This window comes from Acipenser ruthenus, chromosome 15, assembly GCF_902713425.1.
Source record: "Acipenser ruthenus chromosome 15, fAciRut3.2 maternal haplotype, whole genome shotgun sequence".
Taxonomy (NCBI): domain Eukaryota; kingdom Metazoa; phylum Chordata; class Actinopteri; order Acipenseriformes; family Acipenseridae; genus Acipenser; species Acipenser ruthenus.
The window spans coordinates 23,326,376-23,353,788 of record NC_081203.1 but is presented as its reverse complement, the minus strand read 5'-3'; the positions used below and the strand labels follow the sequence as shown (position 1 = coordinate 23,353,788).

The following is a 27,413-nucleotide window of genomic DNA, read 5'->3' as shown; positions in this document are numbered from 1 at the left end:
TGCATAAACTTTACCTGCTGTGTACCATTAGTTACATAGATCTCAAACATGCAGAAAGAAACATGTGTATAACAAACCTGTATTTTCATTTTAAAACATATGCCTTATTATTGTGATATCCAAACGCTTAAATATGTTTTGCATATTTAAAAAAGGTTACCTTACAAGACAGTTGAAAATATTTGCGCTTCATTGGTGTGGTAGAAGTGTTATATTTTGCTGGTATCTCATGCAATCACTCTTATCAGCCACTAGAGGGGGTCTTGTATCCTAATTTGACCAAGAGCAGTTGACTGTCTAGTAAGCACAGCTATATTTCCAAAATAATGATTTAAATGTATGAATAATTCTGGGTCAATCTGTGGATATAACATGTTAAAAGTTTTCCATATATGCATTTTATCCCCCTACATCTGCCATATACTTTTTGCATTTAACTCAGATGCAAAGATGCAACAATTTATTGATTATTGCTCAACATGTTTATTTTTGGGGGGGGGGTGGGGGTGGGGGGGGATTGCAAGCATGTATTAATTGAATGATTAATTGCCCTGGTGCCCTATTTGGAAATCACAGTTCACATATATAATATATAGCTAGCTCATGCATGGTTTCAGTTTAAGAATAGTATATATCTGTAGCTTGTAAATATTCAATATGACATTCTATTGGGAAAATGTCTGCTGCTTGTACCTGTACTGTAATAATGCAGGTGTTCAAGGAATCTATAAGATGAACACCGACAGACAGGATCCTTAAGGATTAATGTTTAAATTGCACAATAGGTATTTTATTCTGAATGCATTTAATGAGGTTCAAAGGTTGAGGAAGCAACAATGTGATGGATTATTTCAAAAATCAAATCCATTTTTTATTCATTTTTTTTTTTTTTTTGCTGCAAACCTGTTTATTGCTTTTACTGTCTTATAAAAATCAGATTCCCGGGCGGCAAACCTGAAAGTAATGCCCAAGCTCCAAGCCTCTCAATCTTCTTTCAATTTGAGGGGGGACTCGCCTTTTATTTTTTCACCCCATTTACTTTGTGGATTTGTAAGAGCAGATTTGTTATGTTTAACATTTTCTGTGGGAGAATGCTGCAGACACCTCCTCCCTCCAACTTACCCACCACGACTTTTGCTATTTTGTAAGTAAGCTTCCCCCAAATTGATTATTTAAGGTTGACAGGCCTGTATTTCTGGGATATTGGAACAACCAAAGTGCTCAATTAGTGAACCTGCCTTTTTTTATTACAGAAACCTGGCAAACTAGAGATGTGCAGAAAGTGCATATAAGACATTGAACACATTGATGAAACAATGGCATTCTCAGTGTAAAGACAAAGGGAGCTACGGTAAGGGGCCCACCCATAAAGAAATAACTTTTTTTTTTTTTTAAACCCTCAGTAAAAAGGCTAATTAAAAATTATCAGTAACACATAAAAGAGAGCGCAGTGGCAGCTCTATCAAGGCATACTGCAATTAGCTTTTTTTGTGAAAGAAAATAAAACTATTGTCAAAAAACTAAAGTACAATAAAGCAGAGGTTTCATTTTGACATTCATGCTAAAGGTGGAAAAGGTCAGCACTGTGAAACCTGAAACTGAGCTGAGTATTTCTACAAAACCATAGCATATAAATACGTACATTCAACTACCATAGCATATCAGTTACCTATTTACAGTGTCCTACATGTGCAAACATTAAACAAAATCCTGACTGAAAAGAAAATATACATTCCCTGTACACTCCATATTGCATTAGACAACTGTGGAACATTGCATGCACACACACACACACACACACACACACACAAAAATCATTCACCTAAAAAACTAAAACTATTACTACTTCAAATGAAAAAAAAAACATTAACAATATTTCTTTCACAAAAAATGGTACAATGTGCACTTAAGGGCCAATTCATTTGAACTGGACATTGAAATCACTCCAGTGTTTTATTTGCTCCAGTGTATTCATACTTGCAAAAACATGACTGAAGTATTTTCCTTCATCAAAAAGGTTGTGAATTCCACCCTTAGAAACAACAGGGATGTTTGTAACAACAGGGATGTTAGCCACTATATCCATATATTTGCACACCTCTAGGGACAAAAATCTAGTTCTATAGATCTGGTAACCAGCAAAAAAAAAAGAAAAAAAAGATAAATGACACAATTAAATTGATAGAGACCTGTAAACATTCTCAGGGTCATGCATGCTGCCTCTTTAATGGAACAATATCAGTTTTTTTTTTAGGTGGCTAAGGTTAATTATTCCCTTCCCCCCCACATAAATAAAACTCTACTACATGTAATAAAGTAATACCTAGACGCATGCACTCCTAATACGCCACGTAGCCCCTCTTACAGAACTGTAGATCCAATGCACTTTAGAGTGGCTTTGTTTAGCAGCAGGAGTGACTGGCCAGTAATGACAAGTACAGTACCTTCAGCGCAGTATTTCTGGGGATAGATGGGGGTTCTCTAAATTGAACAAAAATTGAAATGGTTACTCTTTCTACCTCATATTGTTCCTTAAAGATCTGTATTTAAAACAGTCCTAATCAAATATTTTACAAATATATTCCTTGGAGTATTACAGCCTCAAGATCCTCATTAACTAACAGTGCATGTTATACAGTAAATTTTCTATAAAGTTTTTAATTTCTCATGCATGGTCCTTTATTAGTTTTCAGCCTAGTGACCAATGATGTCTTTGGTTGGGCTTTTTTAAATTATTATTATTATTATTATTATTATTATTATTATTATTATTATTATTATTATTATTATTATTATTATTGCACCTAAAAGCTCATAAACCCAGTAGCATCATCAAACTGTAGAAGTGCAGCACTTAAATCTTAAAATGAAATTTAATAAATCAACTTCCTCGATCAATTAAAAGAAAAGCCAAACCAAAAACATTGCAGTGGAGTTTCAATGACATTACATCTATGAATTTGCTGTACATGCTGTAATTGCATATTTAAAATCCATTCACATGTTTAGAATAACCAAGATTGTTCTTGAATGTCTGCAATCATTTCCAAAGTATTCCTAGCTGAAATACAACATCTTCATACACAGTAATAACATGTTAATGCCAATTTGTCTTTTCATACCAACCAGCACTCACACAACAAATAATTAGGCTACATCTTGACACTTTCATATGAGTGACAATATGATAATAGAGGCTGAGAAACCAGGTCACCACTGTAAAGCAGACGTTTATACATAAATGTAATAATAACCATAATCATTCTTTCTTTTTTAATTGTTCAATTTATGTCATGTGTAATACTGTACTGTAAAATTCCAAATAAAAACTCAAAGCCTGTTTATGAATGCAATAACTAACTGTTGTATAAGCCTCAACACTGTGACATGTCCCCCTTATACCATCCTCTAACCCCAGTCATGCATTTTAAAACATTTCATTCACTTATTCACAATAAAAGACAATATTGCTATATTACCCTGTAAGGTGAACTTTTGTTTGAATAAAATATGTGTTTGAATAAAATAATGTGCTGGTGAATTTAAATTAACAAGATAGGAAGTCAAACTAATACACCTTTCTTAAGTTTTAGGAGGGGAGGGGGGGGTCAGGGGGAGCAGATATTTTCACTGCCCCTTAGCTATTGGGTTTCCGTAAATTGCACTATATGGCATAGGACCAGCTGTTAACAAGGTTAACTGGGATTTACCACCATAGAGTTTCACATGTTAAACATATAAATTAAATGACTTTGAAACTTTGAGAACATTTTAATAGAAGGCTGCGTATTTTTCCAAAAGTGAGTCATTTATACGGGAGTTAATCTTTAAATTAAATTAAAGAAATGAAATGACACAGACCTGGTTTCAACATCTCCAAGGTGCCTGTACTATTGGTTTAGTAGCCAGAGGTATTATTAGGAACTTCACAGTATATATTAGGTCGTAGTCTGGAAACCTTTGTCGGGAAAGTTTTGTTAAGGAAGCCCGTTTTGTTTAGTTAAATCAAGTTTGCAGATCATGAAACCTCTTTCCAACTGTAACACGCACGCACACACACACACACGCACGCACAGGCACACACACACACACGCACGCACGCACGCACACACACACACACACGCACGCACGCACGCACGCACAGGCACACACACACTCATGCACGCGCACGCACACACACATGCACACGCACGCACACACAGCCGCACACGCACGCACACACACGCATGCACACACACACAAACACACACACACACACACACACACACACAATACATGGTGAATAAGTTACATCTTGAGATGCCAACAGTAAATATCACAAAATGTCATACAGCATCCAGTTCTGTAGGGTGTTGCACACTGTAGGGTCATGAGTTTTCAACCCTAGTCCTCAAGTACCTCAAACATTCTAGGTTTTAGTTTCAACCAGTTGTGTTTTTGAATTTGTATTGCAGTCTGGTGATGCAGGTAGACTAGAGCAATCACTCTAGCTACACACTATTTAATCTTTCTGTAAGTGCTGTCTTAAGTGCGCTGGAAAACAATGCATACTTACACAAATAGTTAGTACTGATTGAAACAAAAACCTGGACTGCTTAAGGGATAGGCTTGAAGAACACTAATGTGTGTTACATAATAAAGTGGATTAATCCGTTTATGATTCCGGGATAGATATTTTTGGTGTGGGAACTGTAGGATATTTCATCAGTAAGACAGTGTTTTTTACTTCTATTTAATAATATATTTCTATTTATATAGAAATATACGGTATTTCAATCTATATTTATATTTAATTAAACATTTCTGTATTTGTCTTGACATTTCCATATTATAATAAATCTATTACTGATGGATGGTGCATGTATGTATTATTTGACTACAGTTTAGTACAGTATATATTTCTTAAATATTTCTTCAATCAATATATGTTTTTTAGTGTGGGGGTACTAATAATTCCTTATATATATATATATATATAAAAGTACATAAACTACATAAAAGTAGTTCAAATAATCTAATAACATATATATTTGAGTAGGGGGTGATAACACTGCATCTTTCATTTTTCATGCATTAAAATATTAAAATGTGCCACTACATTTAATTAAGATCATCCATGAATTTCATTAACGTTAAAATGGTAATATTCTTGATTTCTATTCCTATCATTATATAAATAAGAGATTTTAACCTGATAATAAGTTAAAACATTCAATTTGTATTGTTTTAAAACTTATTGTAGTCATGGGGCTGACAAAATTGTTCCCTCGTATATCCCTTCTTGGGAATACTGTTTCCAAATGTGCATTTATTTAAAAAATGCACACTTTACATAACAATTCAAGCTACATGATCAGTATGGTTTAATTCCTCTTCACTATTTTACCGCTAAGTTAATTCTCATGTTAGCTGACTGACAGGCTATAATTATGATTATGTCACTCTCTGATATCACCACCCGATTTAATTTCATTCCACATCCCCAAGGATGTTTTTAAACAGAAATGGATTGTCTAATTAATGTAAGATCAGCTCTCTGTATATAATGGTGACTTGAATTGACCATTTTTCCCACACAGGGAAAGCTTCAGTCATTCTTTATGTACCCATTGGCCGTTCCAGTGGTTTCCACGGCAGCAGCAGGATCGGTCTTCTCGTCAAAGCGAAGCCTGAGGGTGTTTCTGATGACGAGCTGCTCGACGATGAAGGAAGCACAGAACCAGGGCAGGCAGTACTCCAGGGTGATCAGGCCCATGAAGTCATAGTCAAATTCGGTGTAGTCCCATGGGCAGGCATTGAACTGGAGCAGGATAAAGCCTGTGAGGAACTCCCAGGTGTAGGTCCAGAGTGTATAGATGAGACAGCGAATCAGGATGTGGCAGCGGTCCTTGAGCTGCAGGTACATGCGCTCTATGATCAGGATGGACGTGCCGTAGATGAAGAGGGCCCAGACACTGGTGACGCCCGGGAACTTCCAGTTGAAGTTAACTACAAATTCCCAGGCAGCCGTGAACATCACTTCGCAGAAGTAGCCATGGATGGCGTAGAGGTACCAGCGCGAGAGCACTGTCAGGGGTTCGACAGCTGCCATCTTACTGGACAGGCGGGGGGAGGACAGGGAGGGGATGTGAAGCTAGGGTGCTTAGGTCCATGAGAGAAAGAGAGAGAAAAAGAGGATTGGTTATTAGATGAAGGACAGCTTTGGAAGACAAAACAGTAACAATGTTGCAAACTGAAGAACAGTTGTTTTCTTCTTTTAATTACAGACTTAAAAACACTGTATCCTCAATATATCAAGTTCTTATGAATGAGTTTACATACATACTAAATTAAAAGCAACAAGGCTCAAACACCCCCCAGTTTACCAAAAGCCATCTTCACTAATCAACTTACTGTGCTCGTTCCTCTGAACCAACCTCCCTCACAACATGGAAGAGAACATAACTCTGGTACTATGCAAGCAATTTTAAACAGAAACAGGAAGCAGAACCTTGCGTGTCACGATTACATGCTGCGTAATCTTGACACAGAGTGTGCTGCTTGTTCCCATGTCGTTGAGTTTTGTGGTTGGTATATTTCCTGTATGTTCGGCTAATGGCAGTGTCTAGCAACATGCAGCTGAAATGCTTTCAAGGCAAGGAACACCTTGACTTGCTTTATTACTGTTTATTACATCTTTTTAATTTATTTGTTACTGATTGCAAACCTTATGGTTCATGAGCTTGTCTTGGGTTGGCTGAGACAAAGTCATAAACAACAGAATTAATCAGTTTACAGCTCAACTGTTCAAACAAAACATTTTACAATATAACAATACTATATATGCTACTGTATCCCTTCATTCTATATGTACTTCATTAGTTTATTTTTTATCTTACTGACAGATACCGGTAGATTACATTAACCTACAGTTTGGATGTTATGGACATTAATCTAGAGTACCACAGGCAAAGCCTGGGGTAGGGTATGTATCCCTGACAACAAGCAGGATTACAAATCATATCTAAACAGCCTGTCAACACCCATCACATTTATATCAGTAGTAGTTTGCTTGTATTTGATTTGTATTCAAATCAGTTGTGCCTGGCACTATCTCTGCTTACTCTGAAAAGAACTGTAATAAGTAACATTTACAACAATGAAAACAATGTCTCATTTGTTACAAAATTTCCAAGAGAATAAACTCTTTTTTATGAATACAGCTTTTTGTAAGGGAAATAACTACATTTGGGCCTATTAACCCCTTGCTTCAAGTGTGTATTGATATATACACACATTGACTTTAAATTGTTTAGCAACAATAAGCCTGCTGGACAATTAATGTAATCTTCTAACAGAACTGAAATACCTTTAGTTCAATATCCTGTAAGCGACTGAAGGCCAAATGGCACTACTGTCATCAACAACAGCAACTAGTAAAGGCTGCTATTCCTTTACTAAAACCCAGCCCAGATTGCTGTCAATTGGAGGATAAAATCTTGGGTTGCCTCTTATTATTGTCAAGGCAATGGTAGGATGTTCTAGGAGAGACCTTAGCACCTCTTGTGGTCTGAATAAACCTTAGGTTGGGAATGTTCTGGGGGGGAGGCCACTAAAACTATACAGTATGTATACATGTGTGGACGTACAAAATCAAACCATAAATAACACTTGATTTACTTCCTAGGTTCCATTTAAATCGATGCTCATTTAAAAATGACCCATTTCTGTTAGTTTTAACCTTTCTACGTTCTTCAGTTTAAAGCTTTAAGCTTAAGCATACAAAAGGGACATATTTTCAAATACTCCAGCCTTTACTTCTTGAAAGACATGAAAAACATGAGTGTGTGCGTGTGCGCGTGCGTGTGTGTGTGTCAGTAATGGAAAGGCAGGCGTGTAAATTATGAATCCAATGTTACAGCTGGAATTAATTATCCCACTCTCTTTGACACTCACATGGCAGGTGGAAGCACACAAGCTCTGGGGAGCAGGCTTCTCTGTATTTAATAAAAAGAGAAAGGAAAAACCTGAGTGAGGGGGAAATGAGCCCCTGCCCATGTACACTGGCTACACCCCTGTCTAAAGCGCCTGTCTAAAGTCAGAATTTGTTATTTCAGACTGATGCCTTTCCAAAACCAACATGGACCAGATCAACCACAGCATGTCACACAGACCCCCACCCTTTCCTTAGAAAACTATGTGCAATTAACAATTAGCCCAGGACTAATAACAGTGCAGAAAGAGAACTGCTCATCTCTCATTTAGTTAACTAAACATTAACTGGTTTAAACTTACTATCCTGTGAAAATGTATAGATTGATTTCATGAAGCTTTTTTTAAATCAATAATTAATCAGAATTATGTATCATTTAATCAATAAACATTTATAGATTCAATTATACCTTTAAGAAAATAAATTTAAAAAAACCTTGTGAAACCTCCTAAAGTAGGCGAACAGCAAGATTGTTTTTTTTTCATACAAAGCATTTTCCTGCTGCGTGACTGTATACAGTATTAAACGTTGTTGCATTGATATTTGATTAACACAGTCTTTGTTCAGTTCCACTGCATTCAAATAAATATAGTAGAGCCTCATTTATCGGCACCCCATTCATCTGCGACTTCAATTATCCGCGGCTCCCTGCCGAGTTTTATCTCTGAAATACAATACATTATTGCCAATGTAGAGGTAATGCGCAGTGCACAAACACACAAATAAAAACGCATGCATCAGTCTAGCCTGTGGAGTCGACGCCAAGACAGCAGCGCTACAGATGCGAGGATTCATGTCTTGGTATGAAAATTAAAATGAGTTCTCCTAAGGCAGTTACTTAGTGAAGCCCAGCAAACATATTTTGCCTCACTGAAACAAAAGACTATGATGGACTTTGTCAAGGTTCAAAAGAACGACTTGCAGCAGTGAATTGTTTAAAAAAAGTACGAAAACAAACGAAACAAAACAAAAAAAAAACCTACTTCTGTTGGTATGTATTTTGTTGAAATGTAAGGAAAGTTTAAATTACACAGCAGGCTTGTGTATTTAGTTTTACAGTAAAAAAAAAAAAAATAGAATTGTATTTTTTTTTTTTTTTAAATCCTAGAAAACTAGCAACACTTAGCTACCATCATTTAATATTAATGTGTGGAATAAATTAGCGATAATGTCTTGTGATATTTCTATCTGCTAGCCACACGACTTAGTTTACAGGAAAATTATGAGATCTGATGGGCTGAATATATATTTTTTTAATATTATTTTATTTAATTTTTTTGGTAACAGAAAAAGCTAGGGAAACAGTTTTGAAAAGTCTTTGCTAGAAGTATCACTGTCAAAGTAAACTGGCTTTGTAATATATTGTATTGCATACATCTCTAATAAACACTAATTTGGTTTACATTACTAGTTTCTGTATTTTATTCATGCATTCTAGTCACACGCAATGACAACTCATTTATCCACGGATTTCACACATCGGTGGAAGTAAGTTCCTTCAAACGTGTTGATAGACGGAGTTTCACTGTACCATTGTTGCATTTCTTTTAGGTTTTGGCAGCCTTAAAATTCTTGTTTACAGATGTTTGAATCCACATTGATCTTACAGAAGTTGTCAATTCCGGTTTCAGGATTGTGCATTTCCTGTGACAGTGCTTGGTATAATTAATTCAACATCTTTATTATTCAACGTTTGATGAACTCAAGATAAAATGATGCACTGAGCCACATAGGGGTGAGTTGCTAAACCGGTTTTGTGGTTTACCACGGTTCAGATACATTGGTTAATGCTATGTTCGTGTTCCTTGTCAAAGGAAATGGTCATTTTCATTTTAACAACTTCTGTTTATTCAACATTCTGCACAAAACATGTCTCAAGTACGAATCTTTCTCGCCTAGCTTTACACTTGAACATTCCAACCACTTCTACCTGACTCTCAAACACCATCATTACCGCCGTTACACTCTTGCATTTTTCTACCGCAAACTTCAAACACATGATTATCCCAGCTGAGCTGTCAGAAAGTGTTAAATAATAATGCCTGCTTCTAAACAAACAGATGATACTTCCAGCCTTCGCAAAGTGTCTGAGGAACAATATTCCACAAGGCTTCTACACAAAAATAGCTTTGTACGCAGGTGGATTATTGTTGCTTAAATATGATCATGATAAAACTCGCCCCAACACATCAAAAATAGAAAAAGCACTGCAAAGAACAGAAGAAAGTGTAAAAGTGTAAAGACATGCAGGTTTAGCAGCATAACTTGTATTAAGGTGACCTTCGCTGTCAGTGACGCATCATTATGATTGTATTACAATGCTGCCTAATAAAAGCTACCTTTGAAACCATCCCTTTATCTTTCAATTGCCTGAATTTCTACAGCCATTACTGTTTTTTTAGTAAAGATTTATAATTAGCCATTAATAAATGTTTTAATAACTTTTTTGAACTGAGTAATTGGATTTTTGGTTATATGGACATCTGGAGGTACAGAACAGTAAGTCTGTGTAAAATCTGCCGTTAATTTTCCAAGGCCATCTGTATGCTGTACAGAATGTACTGTATAGTCTGTGTTACTATGTGTTGGCTACATCCTAAACATTTCTTTCTAAAAACATCCACAATACATAACCCAGCTTTTTTCCATTTCACTATCACTGATAGAAAAGCACGTTCCAGTTACGGTAAATGGATTTTTGCTTACATTAATGACAACTCCTCCCAATGACGCTCAAGTCTTAAAACTGAGAGGCTCACGTGTCTAAATCCCCAGCTTTCACCTCCAGTGACAAGATAGTCAGTTGACTGATTAAAAAGCCTTCCATCTGTTTGATCTACGGCTCTGAGCATGTGAGGTCAGAAGTTCAACATGGGTGTAAGACTTGTGGAGTAGGAAGTGACGAGGCAAGAAGATGGCCACCTCACCTACCATCACCTACCTAGTCCATAGAAAAAAATAACACTTTATTCCAGACCAAGTCATACCCTGGCTGTGTTAATTAAACACGTTTATAAGTTTGGCTCCAATCAATATGAAATATATACGGCCCCGCTAATGGAAATGACTTTTTCCCTGAAGATGCTCTGAAAGCAGACTCTCTCCACTTTCTGTGTCCTCTAACACGATAAAGTGCTGTGACAGACAATGTGAAGCCTGTGTTGAACTTGCCAGTGTAAAGGGCAGGGGAGCTAAAGTGTCCTTGCAGAATTTTTTGCCACAAACCCTTCTGCCGATGTGTGCACAATCCGAGAGGCCCCCAGAGGACCCATTGGCTTTTTTCAGTTGATTCACTCACCTACTGTCGGCTCACAGGAGACAGCTCAGCACCAGCATACATAATGCATGGGGTTTGATTTCACCACCTAATACCAAGTCCCTTCCCTTTTGGGAGTAATCTCTACTTGTTTAGATGCTCAGTTCATCCCTTTTCCTCTTTACTAGGCTTACACAATTTTCTCCAAGACAACCTGCACAGGACACTCAATCATATGTTAAGAAATACACTGTCAAAACGTTTGTCTGACCAAGTTTCTTTTTAGTACTGCTGCATAGTAGTGTGCAAATGTATTAGAACACCACAAGACTTGTAATTTATTGAGCTGTGCACACACAAAAAAAGGATTCATTTACTACAGAAATTATCCAGTTTTGGAAACTCATCTTCCATGAAATTAATTCAAAATTACAAACACAGCTAGTGTCTTTAATGATAATATTCAGTGTGGCCACCTTTGGCATCAATAACAGCTTGGCATCGTTTTGGCAATGTGTCTATGTGCTTTCTCAAAAATTTGGATGTAATTTAATTCCATTTTTCTTGAAGTTGTATCCATGACATTATTTTGTACAGTTGGTACCTTTGTCAAGCACTGAGTTCAATAAACTATAGAAGCAATGGGGTTTTCTAATAAATGTGCACAATACTCTGTCTTATGAGTATTTAGTTACAACACCAGTAATGGAACTTGGGTGAGAGAATCACATAATGCAGCTGTGTATCAAATATAATCTCTAAGCCTGTGGTCTGTATCATTGATATGGCCTAAGGTTAAAATAATATGGTAGTGAAAAGGTTTATTCTTACTGGGCATTACCTGTAAGGTAACTTGACTGAATACAACTACACAGAATACAACTGTGTACCAAATACAAAGACAATATAAGTGTGCTGCCTAGCAGGCACAAAACTAAAAAGTCACATTTGATCAAATTTAATATGCAGTGTAACCCAACAAATGCAAAGTCATTACTTTAATGGCACTAGCTTTGCAAAATTACTGCCACAAAAATACAATATTGATATCCACAATTAAAAAAAGACACGTACCCAATATGTCAATAGGCTAAATTCTTGACGCTATTTATTCCAAATTATCATTAGCAGATATTGGGTTCAATTCTCAAAGCAATTTACTCCAAATCGCCATTAGTGCAAATTTGATCTGAAAAACATTATTTGCATTTCTAAAACAATTACAGACTAATCACAAGTCCCGAAATGAAATGTCGGAGTTGTTTATTTCTGCGTTGGTAACTATATTGGATGTGTTTCTACTATCTGAAAAAATCGTGCTAATGGCAATTTGGAGTAAGTGGCTTTGAGAATCCAGCTCTTTGTTCAAAAACTACACCTAATAAAGTTACCAAACCAGATATAAACAACTAAGATGTTTAACTCAGGCACTGTTTAAGTAGTATTAAGTGGTTTCTTATTCGTTTACTTAATACAAATTGTGCTAATTTGGAGAAACTAGCTTTGATCGTGCAGTTGAAAAAATGCTGTTTTTCAAAAAACATAATATCTCCCCTTTTGGCAAAGCTTAATAATTGTGTACAATATATGTCCAGTAAGGCTATTCATCTATTTATAGACTTTCCCCAATCTTACTCTATATGTTGTAGCACAGCAGGGAGGGGGTTAAAATCCTCCCTGCCAAAAAAAACTGTGTTAATTGTTTTTATTATGGTTTGATTATTTATTTAATGGTTAATTATCACCTGCACCTGGCTATCATTGTAAATTAGAGCCAGGTGCAGGGTATTTAAAGAGAGCAGGTAGTCTCTTCAGGGCTGCTGTGTGAAGAGTCTGACTGTGTGTGTTATCAGTCTTATCAACGGAAAAGGTACAGTGTGTTCTTTTTCTGTCTGTTTTTCAGCCGGTAAACAGCTTAGCTGTCTGGTTTATTAGAATAGGTTCCAGTGTTTGTTTAGTTAGTGTTCAAAAAGAGCTAGGTTTTGTTTTAATTTTTGTTTATTTTGTATTATTAAAAGTGCGCGTCAACTCTAAACTACAAGTTCATGTGTGCTGAGTCTCATTTACAGGGGCAAACGAACGACCGTGAGTGAGGCCCGTGTTACAATGTAGTCTGTTCTGTTGCCCTAGCCCTAAATTAGCACTGACACAAACCCTTCTCAATTCAGCACCTTATTAAGCAAGAAAGAAAAAGCAGCACATTTTTATGGGGATTACTGAAAAGCTGGTGTGTTAATGCTTCAATGGACTACGAGGAATAATGTACGGCAAAGCGGATTTGCTTGACCACTGTGGGTGGTGGGCCAGACCAGCAAGGATTACTGAACTCTAAAACCATGGATTTCAGATTGCAATCTGTGTTGGAATTCTGACTGCTTTCACGTTCCCTTTACCCTTGTTTGCCGTTCCATATCGCGGCCATCTCCAAATCGCATTGCTTGAAAATCGATCTTCCTATGTACGTTAGCTTTATCATTAGCAACCAGTTACCTTAATATCTTTATTTTGATGCCATACGCAGTTCATTAATTTTGGAAATTGTAAAACAGACACATAGTAGTTGTGTTAATAGTGTGAATTCAAACATTATCCAACTCTTAAATGTTTTGAATTTTACTGCCTATCCATTGTCAAACTTATGCATGCAGAAGGCTATATCATGGGAACCACTTGTACTGTATATGAAATACAGATGCTAGTGTTTATAAAGTAGTACACATTCCATATTTATACTACTCAAATCCAGCAATGGACTTGCGTGGTTAAATGGAGTTCCATTTACTCAGAGCGGTTTTAAAATATAGTGCACAAACAGCAAAGTGCTACAAAACAGGACGTTCACAAATAAAGTACCAGCCATTATGAAATACATAATTTATAAATAGTTGACTCCCGTTAATCCGTTTTTCAATAATTTGTGTTTCGATAATCCGTGCGGTTTAATACAGTACATTATCAAAATGTATTAGTGCAGAAATCATCTGATCTATGCGTAAGCAGGTATTCACACGCTTTATTAGTGCAGAAATCAGCATATCTGTGCAGAAGCGGACAGTCATAATTTAATTGAGTAAAGTATAGTGCAAGCCTACTGTATTGTAGTTAATGAAATCAGTGACAATAGCAAGCAAAAAGCAGACTTAAGACTCTCTTAGCCTGGCAGTCTGAATATGAAGAGCAGAGACTCAGAGCAAGATCTTTTTTAAACCAGCTATCTTTGCTTCTGAACAACACTGATTATGTACAGTACATATTTTGACCGTTGTTGGGACATTATATTTTATTTGTATTATTGCATTTTTCGAGTTTTCTATTAATAGTGCAGGGATTTCCCAAATAGTAAACTAAACTTCTGCTAATCCGTGTTTTTCACTAAATTTGGGCTCAAATCGGTCCCAATCTGCACAGATTAACAGGGGTCTACTGTACAAAATTTTAGCCTTCAAGTGGCAACTAGCCATCCTATTGTCGTATTTTAACCTGAACTACTGTATTTGACTCTCTCAAATTGGTAGTTGTTCTACCTCTTCTAGTATCTTGTAACACAGGTTAAAATAATAAACTCCTACCTGCAACTAGTATAAAACAGAAGATGGGCAAGTCAAATGATACCTGCAGGGGTACAGCCTATGTGAAGCAACACTCAGAGGTGTGGGTCCAGCCTGTCCCTGGTGCTTTTGACAGTGAGGACTCCAGGATTCACAAACTGTAACCTGAAAAAAAGGGAGAAGACCAATCTGTTTAGCTGCTAGTTACACATGCAAATGCAGTCACTGGAAAGACTGATTCAAAAGACTTTATTAGGACCAGTCTACGCGATTGGAATGGCATTGCCCTGGTTTGGGGCATGTTTTCCTGCTATGCCATTAGCACTGTTGAGGATCAAGTCCACCTGGCAATGCTGTACTGGGGATGGCAACATTCAAGACATTAATGTACTGTATCCACCATGCCTGCTGAGGACTGCCATCTCACAAGGAACAGCCTTCAAGGTATTCTCCAGGACCAGGTGTGAATGCCAACTGAAGAACTTAAGCAAATATATATATTTTAAATTCTCAGGAGAAATAATGTTCACACCACTAATGACATGAGCACCTACAACTGATGATTGTGCTTTACCTCTGAATTTATGACTTAGTGTTTGAAGTTAATTCTTCAAGCATTCTTTTAATTTGTCCTTAAATGTGTGACCCACTCTGTATTTAAAGTACTGTGCAGTATCTGTGAGTCCTGTGATTCATTTTCTGAATAGCTATGACAGTTTGGGTTTCCTTACACAGAGCGAAGCCTCACTTTACATGTATAGCACGTCCCTTTTTTTTGGTTTCCAGAACAGACCTACACACTCATAAAAAAGGAATTTATTCTATTCTTAAGCATGCTGTGAGGGTACACAGGTCACTAAGACGTCTTTCCCAGGCAGTGTGGAGAAACAATGAACCCCCTTCATTACCAGAGGTAGGTCACAGCAAGGAGACCAAGCTCAGGAATACACAAAGCTCAGAGTAAGAGCTTGACTTTTAATGTGCTCTGAAACTCAAAGATGGCGATCAAGGCTGCTTGGGAAAAACTAAGACACACTAGAATCCAGCCAAACCAAACAGATCTTGAATTGTTGTGCTAGTATTTGGAAATGTCAATGGGCTTGATTTTACACCATGGGCAATTTGTTCATGTAATATTTTGAAATCTATTAAAGCAAGTGCAATTAACTGTTTATCATTTGATCAATTTAAACTCCTTGTTTTAATCTTAAAAATAACTAGATGAAAACTGTTCCCACCTGCAACTAAACTGCCTGTGTAATTGTATATTTTATAAAATACTGAGTCTGCAAGGGTAGACCCAATATAGCAGCAGGGTTATGCTTTGACAGATCATTCTGTGTCATGTGGTAGGATGGGAGCCACAAAAATCAAGGCAATTGTCAGGTTATGTTCTCTTTGACTGATCTCTCATATGCTGAAGTTTGGGTCACCCCTATAGCCAGATGCCTGACCGAGGCATTTATTAATTCAAGGCCTCTTGCTTGATCAGCTATTCTCTTGCAGTTCTGGCTGCACAGCACAGAGCACCCTGGGAAGGTGAAGTGTACGTCCCTGCCTTACATAAAAAACAGCACTCACACCACATGCAAATTACATGTAAAGACCTTGATAACTCCAGTCCTACATAACACAATTTGCAGCCCCCTTGCTTAACAGACACATATTGATCTGTTCATCTCTCATTCATCATGCCTGTCTGATAAAGGCCTATTGATATTTTTACTAGCCAGAAAGCATTAACCTCATCTGAACCGCTGCCAAGTGGTGCATGATGGGAAGCTTTAACAAAACATATACAAACAGAAAAAAGATCTGTACTGTTCTGAACTGAATTGCTCATTTCAGAATATATATTATCTAACAATTCAAGATACCATATTATTCTCTGTTCTTGATTCTGCTTAGATCTTTAAATGTTGATTGATAAATCCAAAACTTATAATGTCACCATTTTTTAACCGACTGCCAACTGTAAATGTAAAGACATGTCTAATTTATAATCACTATAATTATGGAAGCAAGTTTACAGTACTTACCAGGTAATGCTATAGTATTATATACCAAATGATTAATGTATGATGACCATTTAAAGACAGCACACTTTTCCAACAGTGAATCAGTATGTACTCTATACAGTAATATGTTCTCTGTAATTGAAGGTGTTGGCCATCTAGTTGTTTAAGAACAAGAGATTAACTAAGTGGTTAAAATTCCCTCAGTACTATTGTATAGGTATTATAATTTTGCTATGCAATGCAGGCAAAGGAACAGTGCTTAAAATGATCTGATTCAAGAGATAGAACACTCAGGGATTGTAATTGATGCCCAGAGGATTAAAATAACCCACAATGATCAATATGCAGGTAGTTAAATTACTATGCCCTTGTGGATCACTTGGCAGATGTCATCCACAAGGTTTTTAACTCCCTGGTTTCCATGGTTAAAACTTGGCACTGAGTACAAGGTTAAAGACATGCAGTAAGAAAGTAGGAATTTACAAAAAAAACTTAAAATGTGGGATACACAGGTTCCCATTACAATGGACACATGTCCACCAGAATGCACAATTTGAGTATTTCTGGGGTTGTAGCTGGAGTATTTGACACACCAATGGCATCACAATGTATGAACATGCTGTATAAACTAGTACCACTTTATCAAGAGCCCTGCAATATTTTCCCCATTGTCATTGCAGATAAAATGTTATGGTCAGGATTGTGGCTTTTACATTTTGCCATCCAACACACTGCATGGACATGTGCAGCAGGATGTTCACACTTCAGTGTTCTAGCCCAGCAAAGTCATCCTTTTAAATTAATTCTGTTTCCAATGTGAGAATTACCTCCAGCATGCTTAATGTCTAGATGATGGTCAACACCTGAACCTGTAGACCAAAACCCCTAATATTTAATAGTATTAGAGGCAGTTTGTTAAAATGGATTCGTTTTCACTGTTCGTTTTAACTGCAGCACAGATCCAACCACAATCTGGTTTAATCAGTCACTATAAGTGAGGGACGTAGCATCCCTGTTAAGGTAACCTTGCATCTCAGCAGATGTGCATCCTATCCTAATAAATTGCAGAGTGTAACATCACATTGTTACCCTCTCCTTCACGTCACACACAGCATGCTGCTGCACATTTGTAGCAACATGTGGGGACATATGAGGCTATATTTTTCTGAACCCTGCTACTTACTCTTTAATCCCTATCTGTGCAGAGTTGAGCTGTAAGAGCAGAAGGGAGTCCCTGATAGGGAGCTAGGTGGTCCAACGGGTTCATACGTATTACCTCTGGAGGTCAGGGTGTGAGTTAAGTTTTATTGTCACAATAGATTGTAAATCTCACAATTGATTTTGAGAAAAACTGACAAAATAATTATAGCATTTTTATTTCTCCTGCTATCACCTTATTACCAAAACTACTGTAATCTCTGTAAGAATGTTAATTGAAAAAGATTCTCAAAGATTCCCAAAACTTAAACAGTCCCTTATCAGATCAAAGTAGAGATATATTTCTTCATTACTTGAGTATGACAGCATGAAAAATACATTTAAAAAAAGGTAAAAAGAAAAGTTTCTGCTGGTTCAATACTCACATCAGAATTCCCTATATTTCTAACTGAATTTATATGGACTTCAAAAACTATTTCTGTCATACACATGTGTGGTTCTTTCTCATAAATCGGAGGATTAATGGAACTGCCATATGAGAAAGGTGTTTTGTTGAGTTAATGAAGGAAAGTGACTACTGTCGCTGGTCACTGCATGACAACTGGAAACCCCCACATTAATGAACATGCTCCATCCTCAGCTCTCTAACACTGCAGCAGCCTAGAGCACTGCAACTCTCTGAAGCTTAACAGAATATGGGGGTGAAAAAAGTTATAGCACACTACAAACAAGTGGTTCAAACCAGACCATCCTTCATTGCAACCGGTCCAGAAATTGTAATTCCAGCATAATCTGTCTCAAGAGGACGCACCACAGAATGAATCACACATCCAGCCACCCACATGTGACAACCAACCACAAAAGTTTATTCTCAGCTCCCCACCAACCCTGCTTCTCACAGACTACATCTTTCCATTTGCAGCTTGAACCTCAATATACACTTTAAAACACTGTGGTCTCAGCTCCACCCACAGTATTATTTCTATTCCTATTCCAGTACAAGTGCAACAAATGGAGAACCAGGATATTATTCACGCCAGATGGGGAGATTGTGATAACTACTGGGAAAGTGTGAAGATTCTTTAAATATCAATCTGCGCTTCCTCTAGACTAAGCAGCTGAACTGCTTATCTTGTTTCCTTGACCTCCACAGTGAGAAAGCAGAAGCCTACTGCTCAAGCATTCTTAAATGTTTACAGTAGTTTTCATGCCCAAATATGTAATTATTTTATGTTATAATCAATTCCAAGGCTCTGTCTGTTTTTGCCTCTCTTTTGTAATATGCAGAAATACACTTGTGGAAGAGGCTCAAGGGTAGCACCGGTAAAACAAACTGCTGTATACAATCTATAATGTATAGATCATCTAAAATTAAAACACATCCTAAAGCACATAGGCATATGAGGTGTTAATAGTAGTTTAAATGACCCCTTTTGACCACCATTTTAGATCTTATTCTAGAACTCTTCATCCTGACTTCTTCTATGAATCGAAAAATCAGTCTTATACCCTACATGAATAATTCAGTAAAATAATAACTTTTACATTCAAATGAAGCATTAAAATATCAGGGCAAAGACAGCTGTTTCAGCTGTTTGGATTAAAAAAAAAAAAGTTTTCAGTGTTCACTTTAATATATTTCTGGTAGTTTCATCTGTATGCTGCCTGAAATCAGCTGGACCACATTAGTTTAGAAAACTACTGCATTATTTACCATACTGTAATGTCACATTAGGTTTGGAATGTCTCATCAACTCATAGCCATGCTTTAAGATCTGTTTTAATTTTAGATGATATATACATTCTATAGATTGTACACGGCAGTCTGTCATACCTGTCAACCTGGGGGGTGGGTGCAATCCGTGATACCTTTTTACTGTTTCCCGTGTAGAGAGGCGGGGGGAGGGAAGGGCAGTGCAGGTGCGTGGCTTACTATGTGAACTTGGCTCGTGCACTGAATGCATGCCTGTCACAGGGCTCCCAGGAGTCCTAAACCTGGCTAGGTACAGACTAGGATTGCAGTAACCACACACCGGCCATGACTTTTGCAGACATTAAAGGATTGCTGACATAAGGGGGTTTAACAGTAGAGTTTTGAGCAAAATACGGGAGAAAATCTGTCCTGGGAGATGTCCGGGAGAAGGGTCCAAAATACAGGAGACTCCCGGTGAACACAGGAGGGTTGACAGGTTTGGTCTGTTTTATCAGTACTATCCTTGAGCCTCTCCCAGAAGTGTACTTATGCATATTACAAAAGAAGGGCAAAAACAGACAGGTCCAGGACAGGAACATTTTACACTATAATAAAATATACTGGCAACGACAGCCAGGCATTGTTTTTAGTATGCGTTTGTTTATTCAACCTAATCAAGTTCAATTTATGACTTGCATTTGTCATTGTTATAAAAAATCATCTCAACAGCAGCTTGCGCTTACTGTATTAGCTTTGCATTTTCGAGATTCAATTTTCTGAAAAATGTGTTGAGAATCTGCCCACTTAGACATGCATCTTGTTCCTGCAAAAGCTTTGCCTAATATTTCCACTTCAAGTTGGTATACAGGTACTCTCATTTTGGAATCCATTTGCAGTATTACCATATGGGATCTTGCTGTTCTTTTAGCCCTGAACAGGGTTTGATGGTCTAAATGTAGCCTCCAGTGGATATCTATCCACATCACAAAGTGTACTTGAAAGATGTATGGCTGTGCATGGAGTACTATATTTATTACCTATATGTTTGCACTCAATAATGTGCACACATCTCAAAGCACAAAGTAAGCAAGGATGAGGCTATTGATCTGCAAAACCTTCAAATCAATCTGAAATTGAGTAGTCTAATAATTTTGCATAAAACCGCATGTGCACATTTTCCACCTTGCTGCCAGCACCAGTAAACATCACATAGAACTGTGTTCAAAATAGTCTCCTTAAGCCAAAGAGGTTGTGCTCGTTACCCAAAAATGAGCTACGTTAATGTATTTAGGAATGCACATTAGTTAGTTATCAAACAACTGTTTTATGTTAGTAAAAAATAACAACAAATCATATACGCTGGTTAATTCACAATGTAGACGTTTGTAAACTCTTAACACTCACATTTGTAAATGTTATACAATTGTAGGCGTGGGTTTTAACAACATTATGTTTGTTTTTATCTCTCTCTTAAATGTAAAACATTTAAAAAGAATCAATGTACCAGTAACTTTTTTTATTTATTTTTTATTATGATTTGAGTGTAGGTTTGTGTAAGCTGTTTTCTATACACTGACTGCTGATGTTTTGATAATAGTTTGAAAATGTAACAACAGCTTTTTAAAATATTTAAAAACAGAATAAAAAAAAAATATATATATATATATATATATGGAGAATGTCACATCGAATCTTCTGTGGCCTTGTTTGTAAAGAGGAAGTGAAAGACTCCACCACACAAATGCCTCATTCCCACGAGCTACTGCAATGTTAATGGATCTTTATTACCTACATGATGACTACCTTATAAAATTTAAAGGTCTACTGCTGCTGACATTTGAATTGTCTCTCAGTCTGCAGTAAAGCCTGTAACCTGAGCACCTAGTACCAGGAGGCTGACAAGGAAGCGCTTCCAGCTTAACACTTGATGTGCCTGTGCTGTGTCCGGAGCAGTGCCTGCAGGGGAGGACCTTTGACTAGGTGGTGTAAGAAACCATAGACAGAGCTGTGCATTGGATTACATTCCAAATATATAGGGGGGTTGAACTGAAATAAACCTGAAAAAAGGGACAGACTATTTAAAATGTTGTATTCAAATGTACCATAAAATGAACTGGCAATGGAAGTTATATGGTGCTTTTGTTTCAGGCTGAAGATAGAACAGAAAGTGGATGATCTACAAGCTCATGAGCTGAAGAGGACAAGCTACCAGTTTCTGAAGGCCAGCCCTCCATTAGGCCGTTTTGAGCTCATTGTGCACCTGGCCAGCAGGGTCTGCTGTAACCTGTCAAAGAGAAACAGGCCCTGACAATTTTGCAACACTACCTGTTCCCATCAAAGACCGGCAACGTTGCACAGCCAGGAAACAAACCTGTGCTCCCCTGACGGTATGACTCACCCAGCACACCACTCAGTCCTGACTTTACCTGACTCCTTAACACGTTCCTGTATCAGATGTCTACTATGGTAATTGCACTGTTTAAAACAGTTGCTGCTTATCCTGAAAAAGGATTCAAATGAAAACAGAAGACTGCATAGTTAGGACATGTGATAGGGAAGGTATTCATATCAACTATAAAACACGTATTCTTCATTAAAGAACCATTTAGTGAACTACAATGAGCTATGTTGTGCTTTTGGTATTGTATCACAATACAAATGATACATACCTCTATTAAGATACAATATATAACGTTAACAAATTATCGTGATTTATCGATACACAATAAATCGTTACACTGCTATTAGGAACCGCTTTATAAAGAAAAAAACAAAGGACAAGGTGATGTCATGCAAATGTCATCCAAACCTGAAAACGTTTTTTGGGGTCTTTACGATGTAAACAGTGGCGGTTATAAATGCCATTTAAACATTTCAAATCTGGTCTTTTCATCATACAGTAGCTCTAATATTGAATTTACAGACATGAATTTTATAAGGGAGTTCTATATTGAAAAACAAATAAGATAACAACTAAATAAAACATTCAGTACAACGTATCACAAAACAAACCCGTTTCATACATGTTTAACAACAACTCCGACTGAGATTAAAGAACACATGCCTTTAATGAGCGCGTAACATTAATATTGCGAGGACTAAATGTAGCTATATAATAATGGAATAGGTTCTTTATGCAGTTTTCAAATGATAACTGCAATTATTTAAGGTTAAATCAGCATAACAAATGCCAAAAATCACCAGTTATCTTTATCACACTCGTTTTTTATTTTATTTTATTTTGTTATTTATTTATTTTTTTGTTTTTGTTTTTTTTTGGAGCTGGTAAAAACTTTTGAAAACTGCACAAAGAAGAATCTATTCCAATATTATATAGCTGCAGTTAGCTCTCACAATATCAATGGTTAACAGTCAACTCACTGTTACACGCTCATTACAAGCCATGTGTATTAGAGCTACTGTATGATGAAATGATTAATGACCATGACCTATATCAACAGCATATACAGAACAGTGTAGAATATGAATTAGAAATTACATATTTAATCACAATTGATATACGATTCGCCATATGGCTATTTTCTTTTTCTTCCCCAAATATGCACTGTGTATTTTTAGATTTTAATATCTTTGGCATATTAAAATGTTATTCTGCCGGTGCTGTCCACATCGATGTTCAGGTAATAGACTTACAGTATTACAAACTTTTTTGTACTGACTCCCCGATAGGCTTACCTGTTAAGGTATATTTAAAGTAAAAGATTCAGAGCTCATCTCTTCTGTTCTCTTCCTTAGTCATGATATTTTACAATACAGAATTGTGCACTAACAAACACAGATTTAAATTTGTGAACATTGTGATAAAATATTCCTTTTCCATTTCCAATACATTTAGAAAATAGTTTGTATGCAGTAACATGGCATACACAACACACTTTTATGTTTTCCATAATCCTTGTTGTGAAGGATGGTTATAGCGTACTGTACGCGATAAGGCAGATTATGCCAAAGGAAGATATATTATGACCAGACAAGGCATCCTCGCTATTTCTGAGATCCTCTCAGGCTCAGCACAGCACCAGCGTGAGCTTCAAGTATTCAAACACATACTGCTTTTATATTATCGGCTCTGTCGTGGCTGTGATGGCCGAGTAATTGCATACTGAATTAGCAGCTTTATTTATTTAGATCCATCTAGCTCACTGCCCTCCCATGTAATTCTATCGTATATGAAACCCGGAAAAGTCGAACGACCTCACGAAATAGAGCACAATTAAAAAGCAAGCATCCTTTCTTAATCCTCCTCGTGCTAATTCTACTTACAAATGAATTTCCCTTTTCCATCGTCCACTAATACATTCTAAATATCTTAAAATTCATCAACATGTATATAGGTCTGACCTATGAAATGACGTTCGCAATCCAGCTCTGCGTCCCCTGGAAAACGTTCAAAAGCAGACTCTCTTCCACCGCTTCACATCCCTGGTGAACCCCAGTCCTGTTCGGCTCTGGATGAATATTGACACAACGTACTATTCCACTGCAGTAGCAGCAGCACATGCTCAAAGACACCGCGTTAACCCTTTCCCCTCTGGATTGAAAAGCAACCACGGGCTCACTTGCATTAAAAAAAAAAAAAAAAAAAAAAAAGCCACACACACACCTGTTTTTTCATTCATTCGTGTGATCGTTCATTCAACTGTAGTTGTTGATGCTGTTGCTCGTCTGAGAGTCAGAGAAACAAGTGCAATGCCTCAGATCAGGTTTCAAATTGAATAATTGTAACGTTGGCACAACCCCTGGCACTGCAATACCGATCGAATTAACAGAATTTGCATATCAAGCTTTTTTTTTTTTTTTTTTTTTTTTTTTACATTGGGTCTGTCCGGAGGCAAAATAGATGGCGGTGTAGGTGTGCAATGAATGGCCCTGAGCTAGATAATTTAAACCTGTATACTGTTGCCATCGTTCTTTTTGGATATTCAGTATCTGTCACGAAAGCGAAAGATGGTGGGTTTTTTTTCTTCTTTTTTTTTAATATCATAAACATGAAGTGGCATATATATATATATATATATATATATATATATATATATATATATATATATATATATATATATATATATATATATATATATATATGTATTCACACACACACGCACACAAAAGAAAAACACGGGGGGTTAATTTGTGCCAGATAGCACAGGATCCCAGATGCAGTATATTTTTGTCTGACAGGCGATAATTACAGTCTTTATAAATAACATATACAATAATAAAACGCTTTCCTGTTTCATGAATTGAATGACAAAGGTGTAGTGTAACCATATATTGTAGGATGCGACATCTATGAGTAAGAAAATTGCTATATATATATATATATATATATATATATATATATATATATATATATATATATATATATATGGGGGGGGTCCTATAGGCGTCCTGTTATTGTCCTGGTAAAACAGAATGTTATCTCCTTGTACACTCAAGGCACCCCGTAGTTATTTATTAAATAATAATAAGAATAATCAGCCTTGTGGAACTGAAAAGAGAAGAGGTGCAGTGAAAAGTTACTTACAATAATTACCAGATAGGACAGTTATTCCCCCCTCTTGTATCTGTCACGCTGAATTTGCAAGAATATTTAACTTTCAGACCCCCTAGAGGACACATTTATTTCAATGCAGGCCAAACATATTAATAAAAAACAAAACAAAAAAAAAGTAATAGTTTAACCAAAGTTCCAATAATTATACTAACCACAAAACATATTATAGTAGCCTACATTGGCATTTTTGGCAGCACTGTGTTATAGATTGCGTTTTGTTTTGCAGACAGATAAGTGGTATTCTATATCTACTAATCTAGCATTTATATATTTTATATAAAGCTGTTTAGAGAAGCCCAGCTTGAGCAGAGTAAATGTTTCAGTGCTGCCCACGGGGAGCTAAATAACATTATTAAGCAAAATAACTCTAGATCAAGATGATTTATCTCAAGGTGTCAGGTGAAACAGCTGGAAAGGTAAAGCATCCTTAACACAGTATGAGAAGATAGTAATAGAGGAGGCTCCACCTAGTAAAAGCACTGCCTTTGGGAGTGGAGGGTGAGCTATGCGAGTTTGGTTCAAATCATGCTTGTGCCAAGTTGACAGCCTTGACTGGTTACCCACAGGGAGCACTGCACTGACACAGGGATTCTGAGTGCAGGCTATCGTTTCATATAAAAAAAAAAAAAAAAAGCAATTCGCCACATTTTAGGCCTGCTTTTCAGTCACGTGAACATGCCTCAAGCCGCAAATGTGTACAGGGTTGCAGACCTAAATATGTGGCGGCCCAGGGCCAGCACAGTAGTGTGAATGGGGTGTTATTAGTGTGGCCCCTTCTGTCCTTGAAGCATATTGACTGGCAATGTGGGAAACCGCTTGTACTAGCCCAGTGCTGTATACAGAGCTCTCACATCTCCAGTCCTGCCAACCACATTTCATTGACTCCAAAATACAGTCATTTGCTGTTTTGGTGTGGATGAGCTGCCTCTATCGCCAGGTAATACACTTGGTTTGAATAGTGGGAAAGGATTGGAAATGTATCAATTGCAAGATTTTAGTAGCCTGTACTAGTTCAATGAAAGTATCCACCTACTGTATGAAAACAATTTACATACACAAAAGTTGAAAGGACAAGGGTCAATAATATGTCAATTTTGTGAGGTCTTACGAGGGCCCACTTGTTCAATTTTGCACATTTTATGGTCATTTTTTAGTATGATCACCATCTTTAACAACTTCAGTGTTCAGTGTGTTCTTTTAGCATTATGATATGTGATTAAAATTGCTCTCAGTATGTTTCTAGTGGCTGGAAAATGTAAATTTCAGGAAAAATCTAATATTTATGCCAACTGATAGATGATAGATGATTGATGTTTTTCTACATTGGGTAGGTAACCTGGCGTTAACATTGGTTCTATGGGAAAAACAGCGTAGCTTTGAGCCGAGATTTAAAGTTGTCCTCCATGTATACCACAGAACATTCATATTTGTCATGATCTTTCTAACTAGTGATGTACAAACTGGTTTGTAAGAAGCAGGCACACCAACCCCACTGTGGAACAGGACTGGATATTATACTGCATGTAGGTTGCTTTACTCTGAATGGCCCCAGTGCTGCAAAATTCAAACAATATGACCTTTCTTTATGTCCTATTGCGGTCTAGATGGCGGTCCATTAAGTCAGTGACTAATTATTATTTTTTTGGACTGAATTTAACAGTTTATTGTTTAAAGTACAATGCTACAGAGCTGTAGAAAAGTAATACGATTGCATTTTATGAATTACATATTGTCAATGCATTTCTGAAGCCAGCTCTGGGCCAAAAAAAAGTCTTATTTACACTCATTCTTTCATTGAATATTTCATTTATAACCTCCAACTTTTGCAACAGCAGCAGGAACATTGCTATTTGCCTTATAGAGTGGCATGGGTGCAGATAAGTTTCAAGAACATGTGTGTCCCTACAGATATTTTTACCTTTGGGGAATGTAACCATTCACAGTTAAATGCATAAAAGGCTAAACTGTGGAATGGTGTAGAAAATTCTGAAATGTGACATAAGTACTTCTTCACTATATATCAGTGCTATTCATCTTCAGCACTAGAATAAGATCTGAGGAACATAACACTTCGCTTTTTCTGGTGAAATAGGGATTCTGTAGGTCATTTAGTTATCTAGCCTTTGCAAAATACAGTCTTTTTGTTCCTTATTTAAATGTACAAACCTAAAATACAAACCTTTTCACACTTAT

General features: G+C 36.8%; 1 protein-coding gene across 4 annotated transcripts; it reads right to left on the bottom strand.

The window, feature by feature from the left end:
- Positions 1-640: 640 nt before the first annotated feature.
- Positions 641-24,394, bottom strand: LOC117425263 (transmembrane protein 229B-like). Of its 4 annotated transcripts, none has more exons than XM_034905172.2 (3): positions 24,270-24,394; positions 14,841-14,941; positions 641-6,141 (listed from the first exon to the last, which is right to left on the bottom strand). In XM_034905172.2, the coding sequence occupies exon 3, from the start codon at positions 6,089-6,091 to the stop codon at positions 5,588-5,590; it is 504 nt and encodes a 167-aa protein (XP_034761063.2). In that variant the 5' UTR covers positions 6,092-6,141; positions 14,841-14,941; positions 24,270-24,394; the 3' UTR covers positions 641-5,587. The 4 variants fall into 4 exon arrangements, with proteins under 4 accessions (XP_034761063.2, XP_034761062.2, XP_034761061.2 ...); XM_034905171.2 differs by lacking the exon at positions 24,270-24,394 and adding an exon at positions 24,008-24,182 and having other exon boundaries at positions 14,798-14,941; XM_034905170.2 differs by lacking the exon at positions 24,270-24,394 and adding an exon at positions 24,008-24,182.
- Between the last annotated feature and the right edge of the window lie 3,019 nt (positions 24,395-27,413).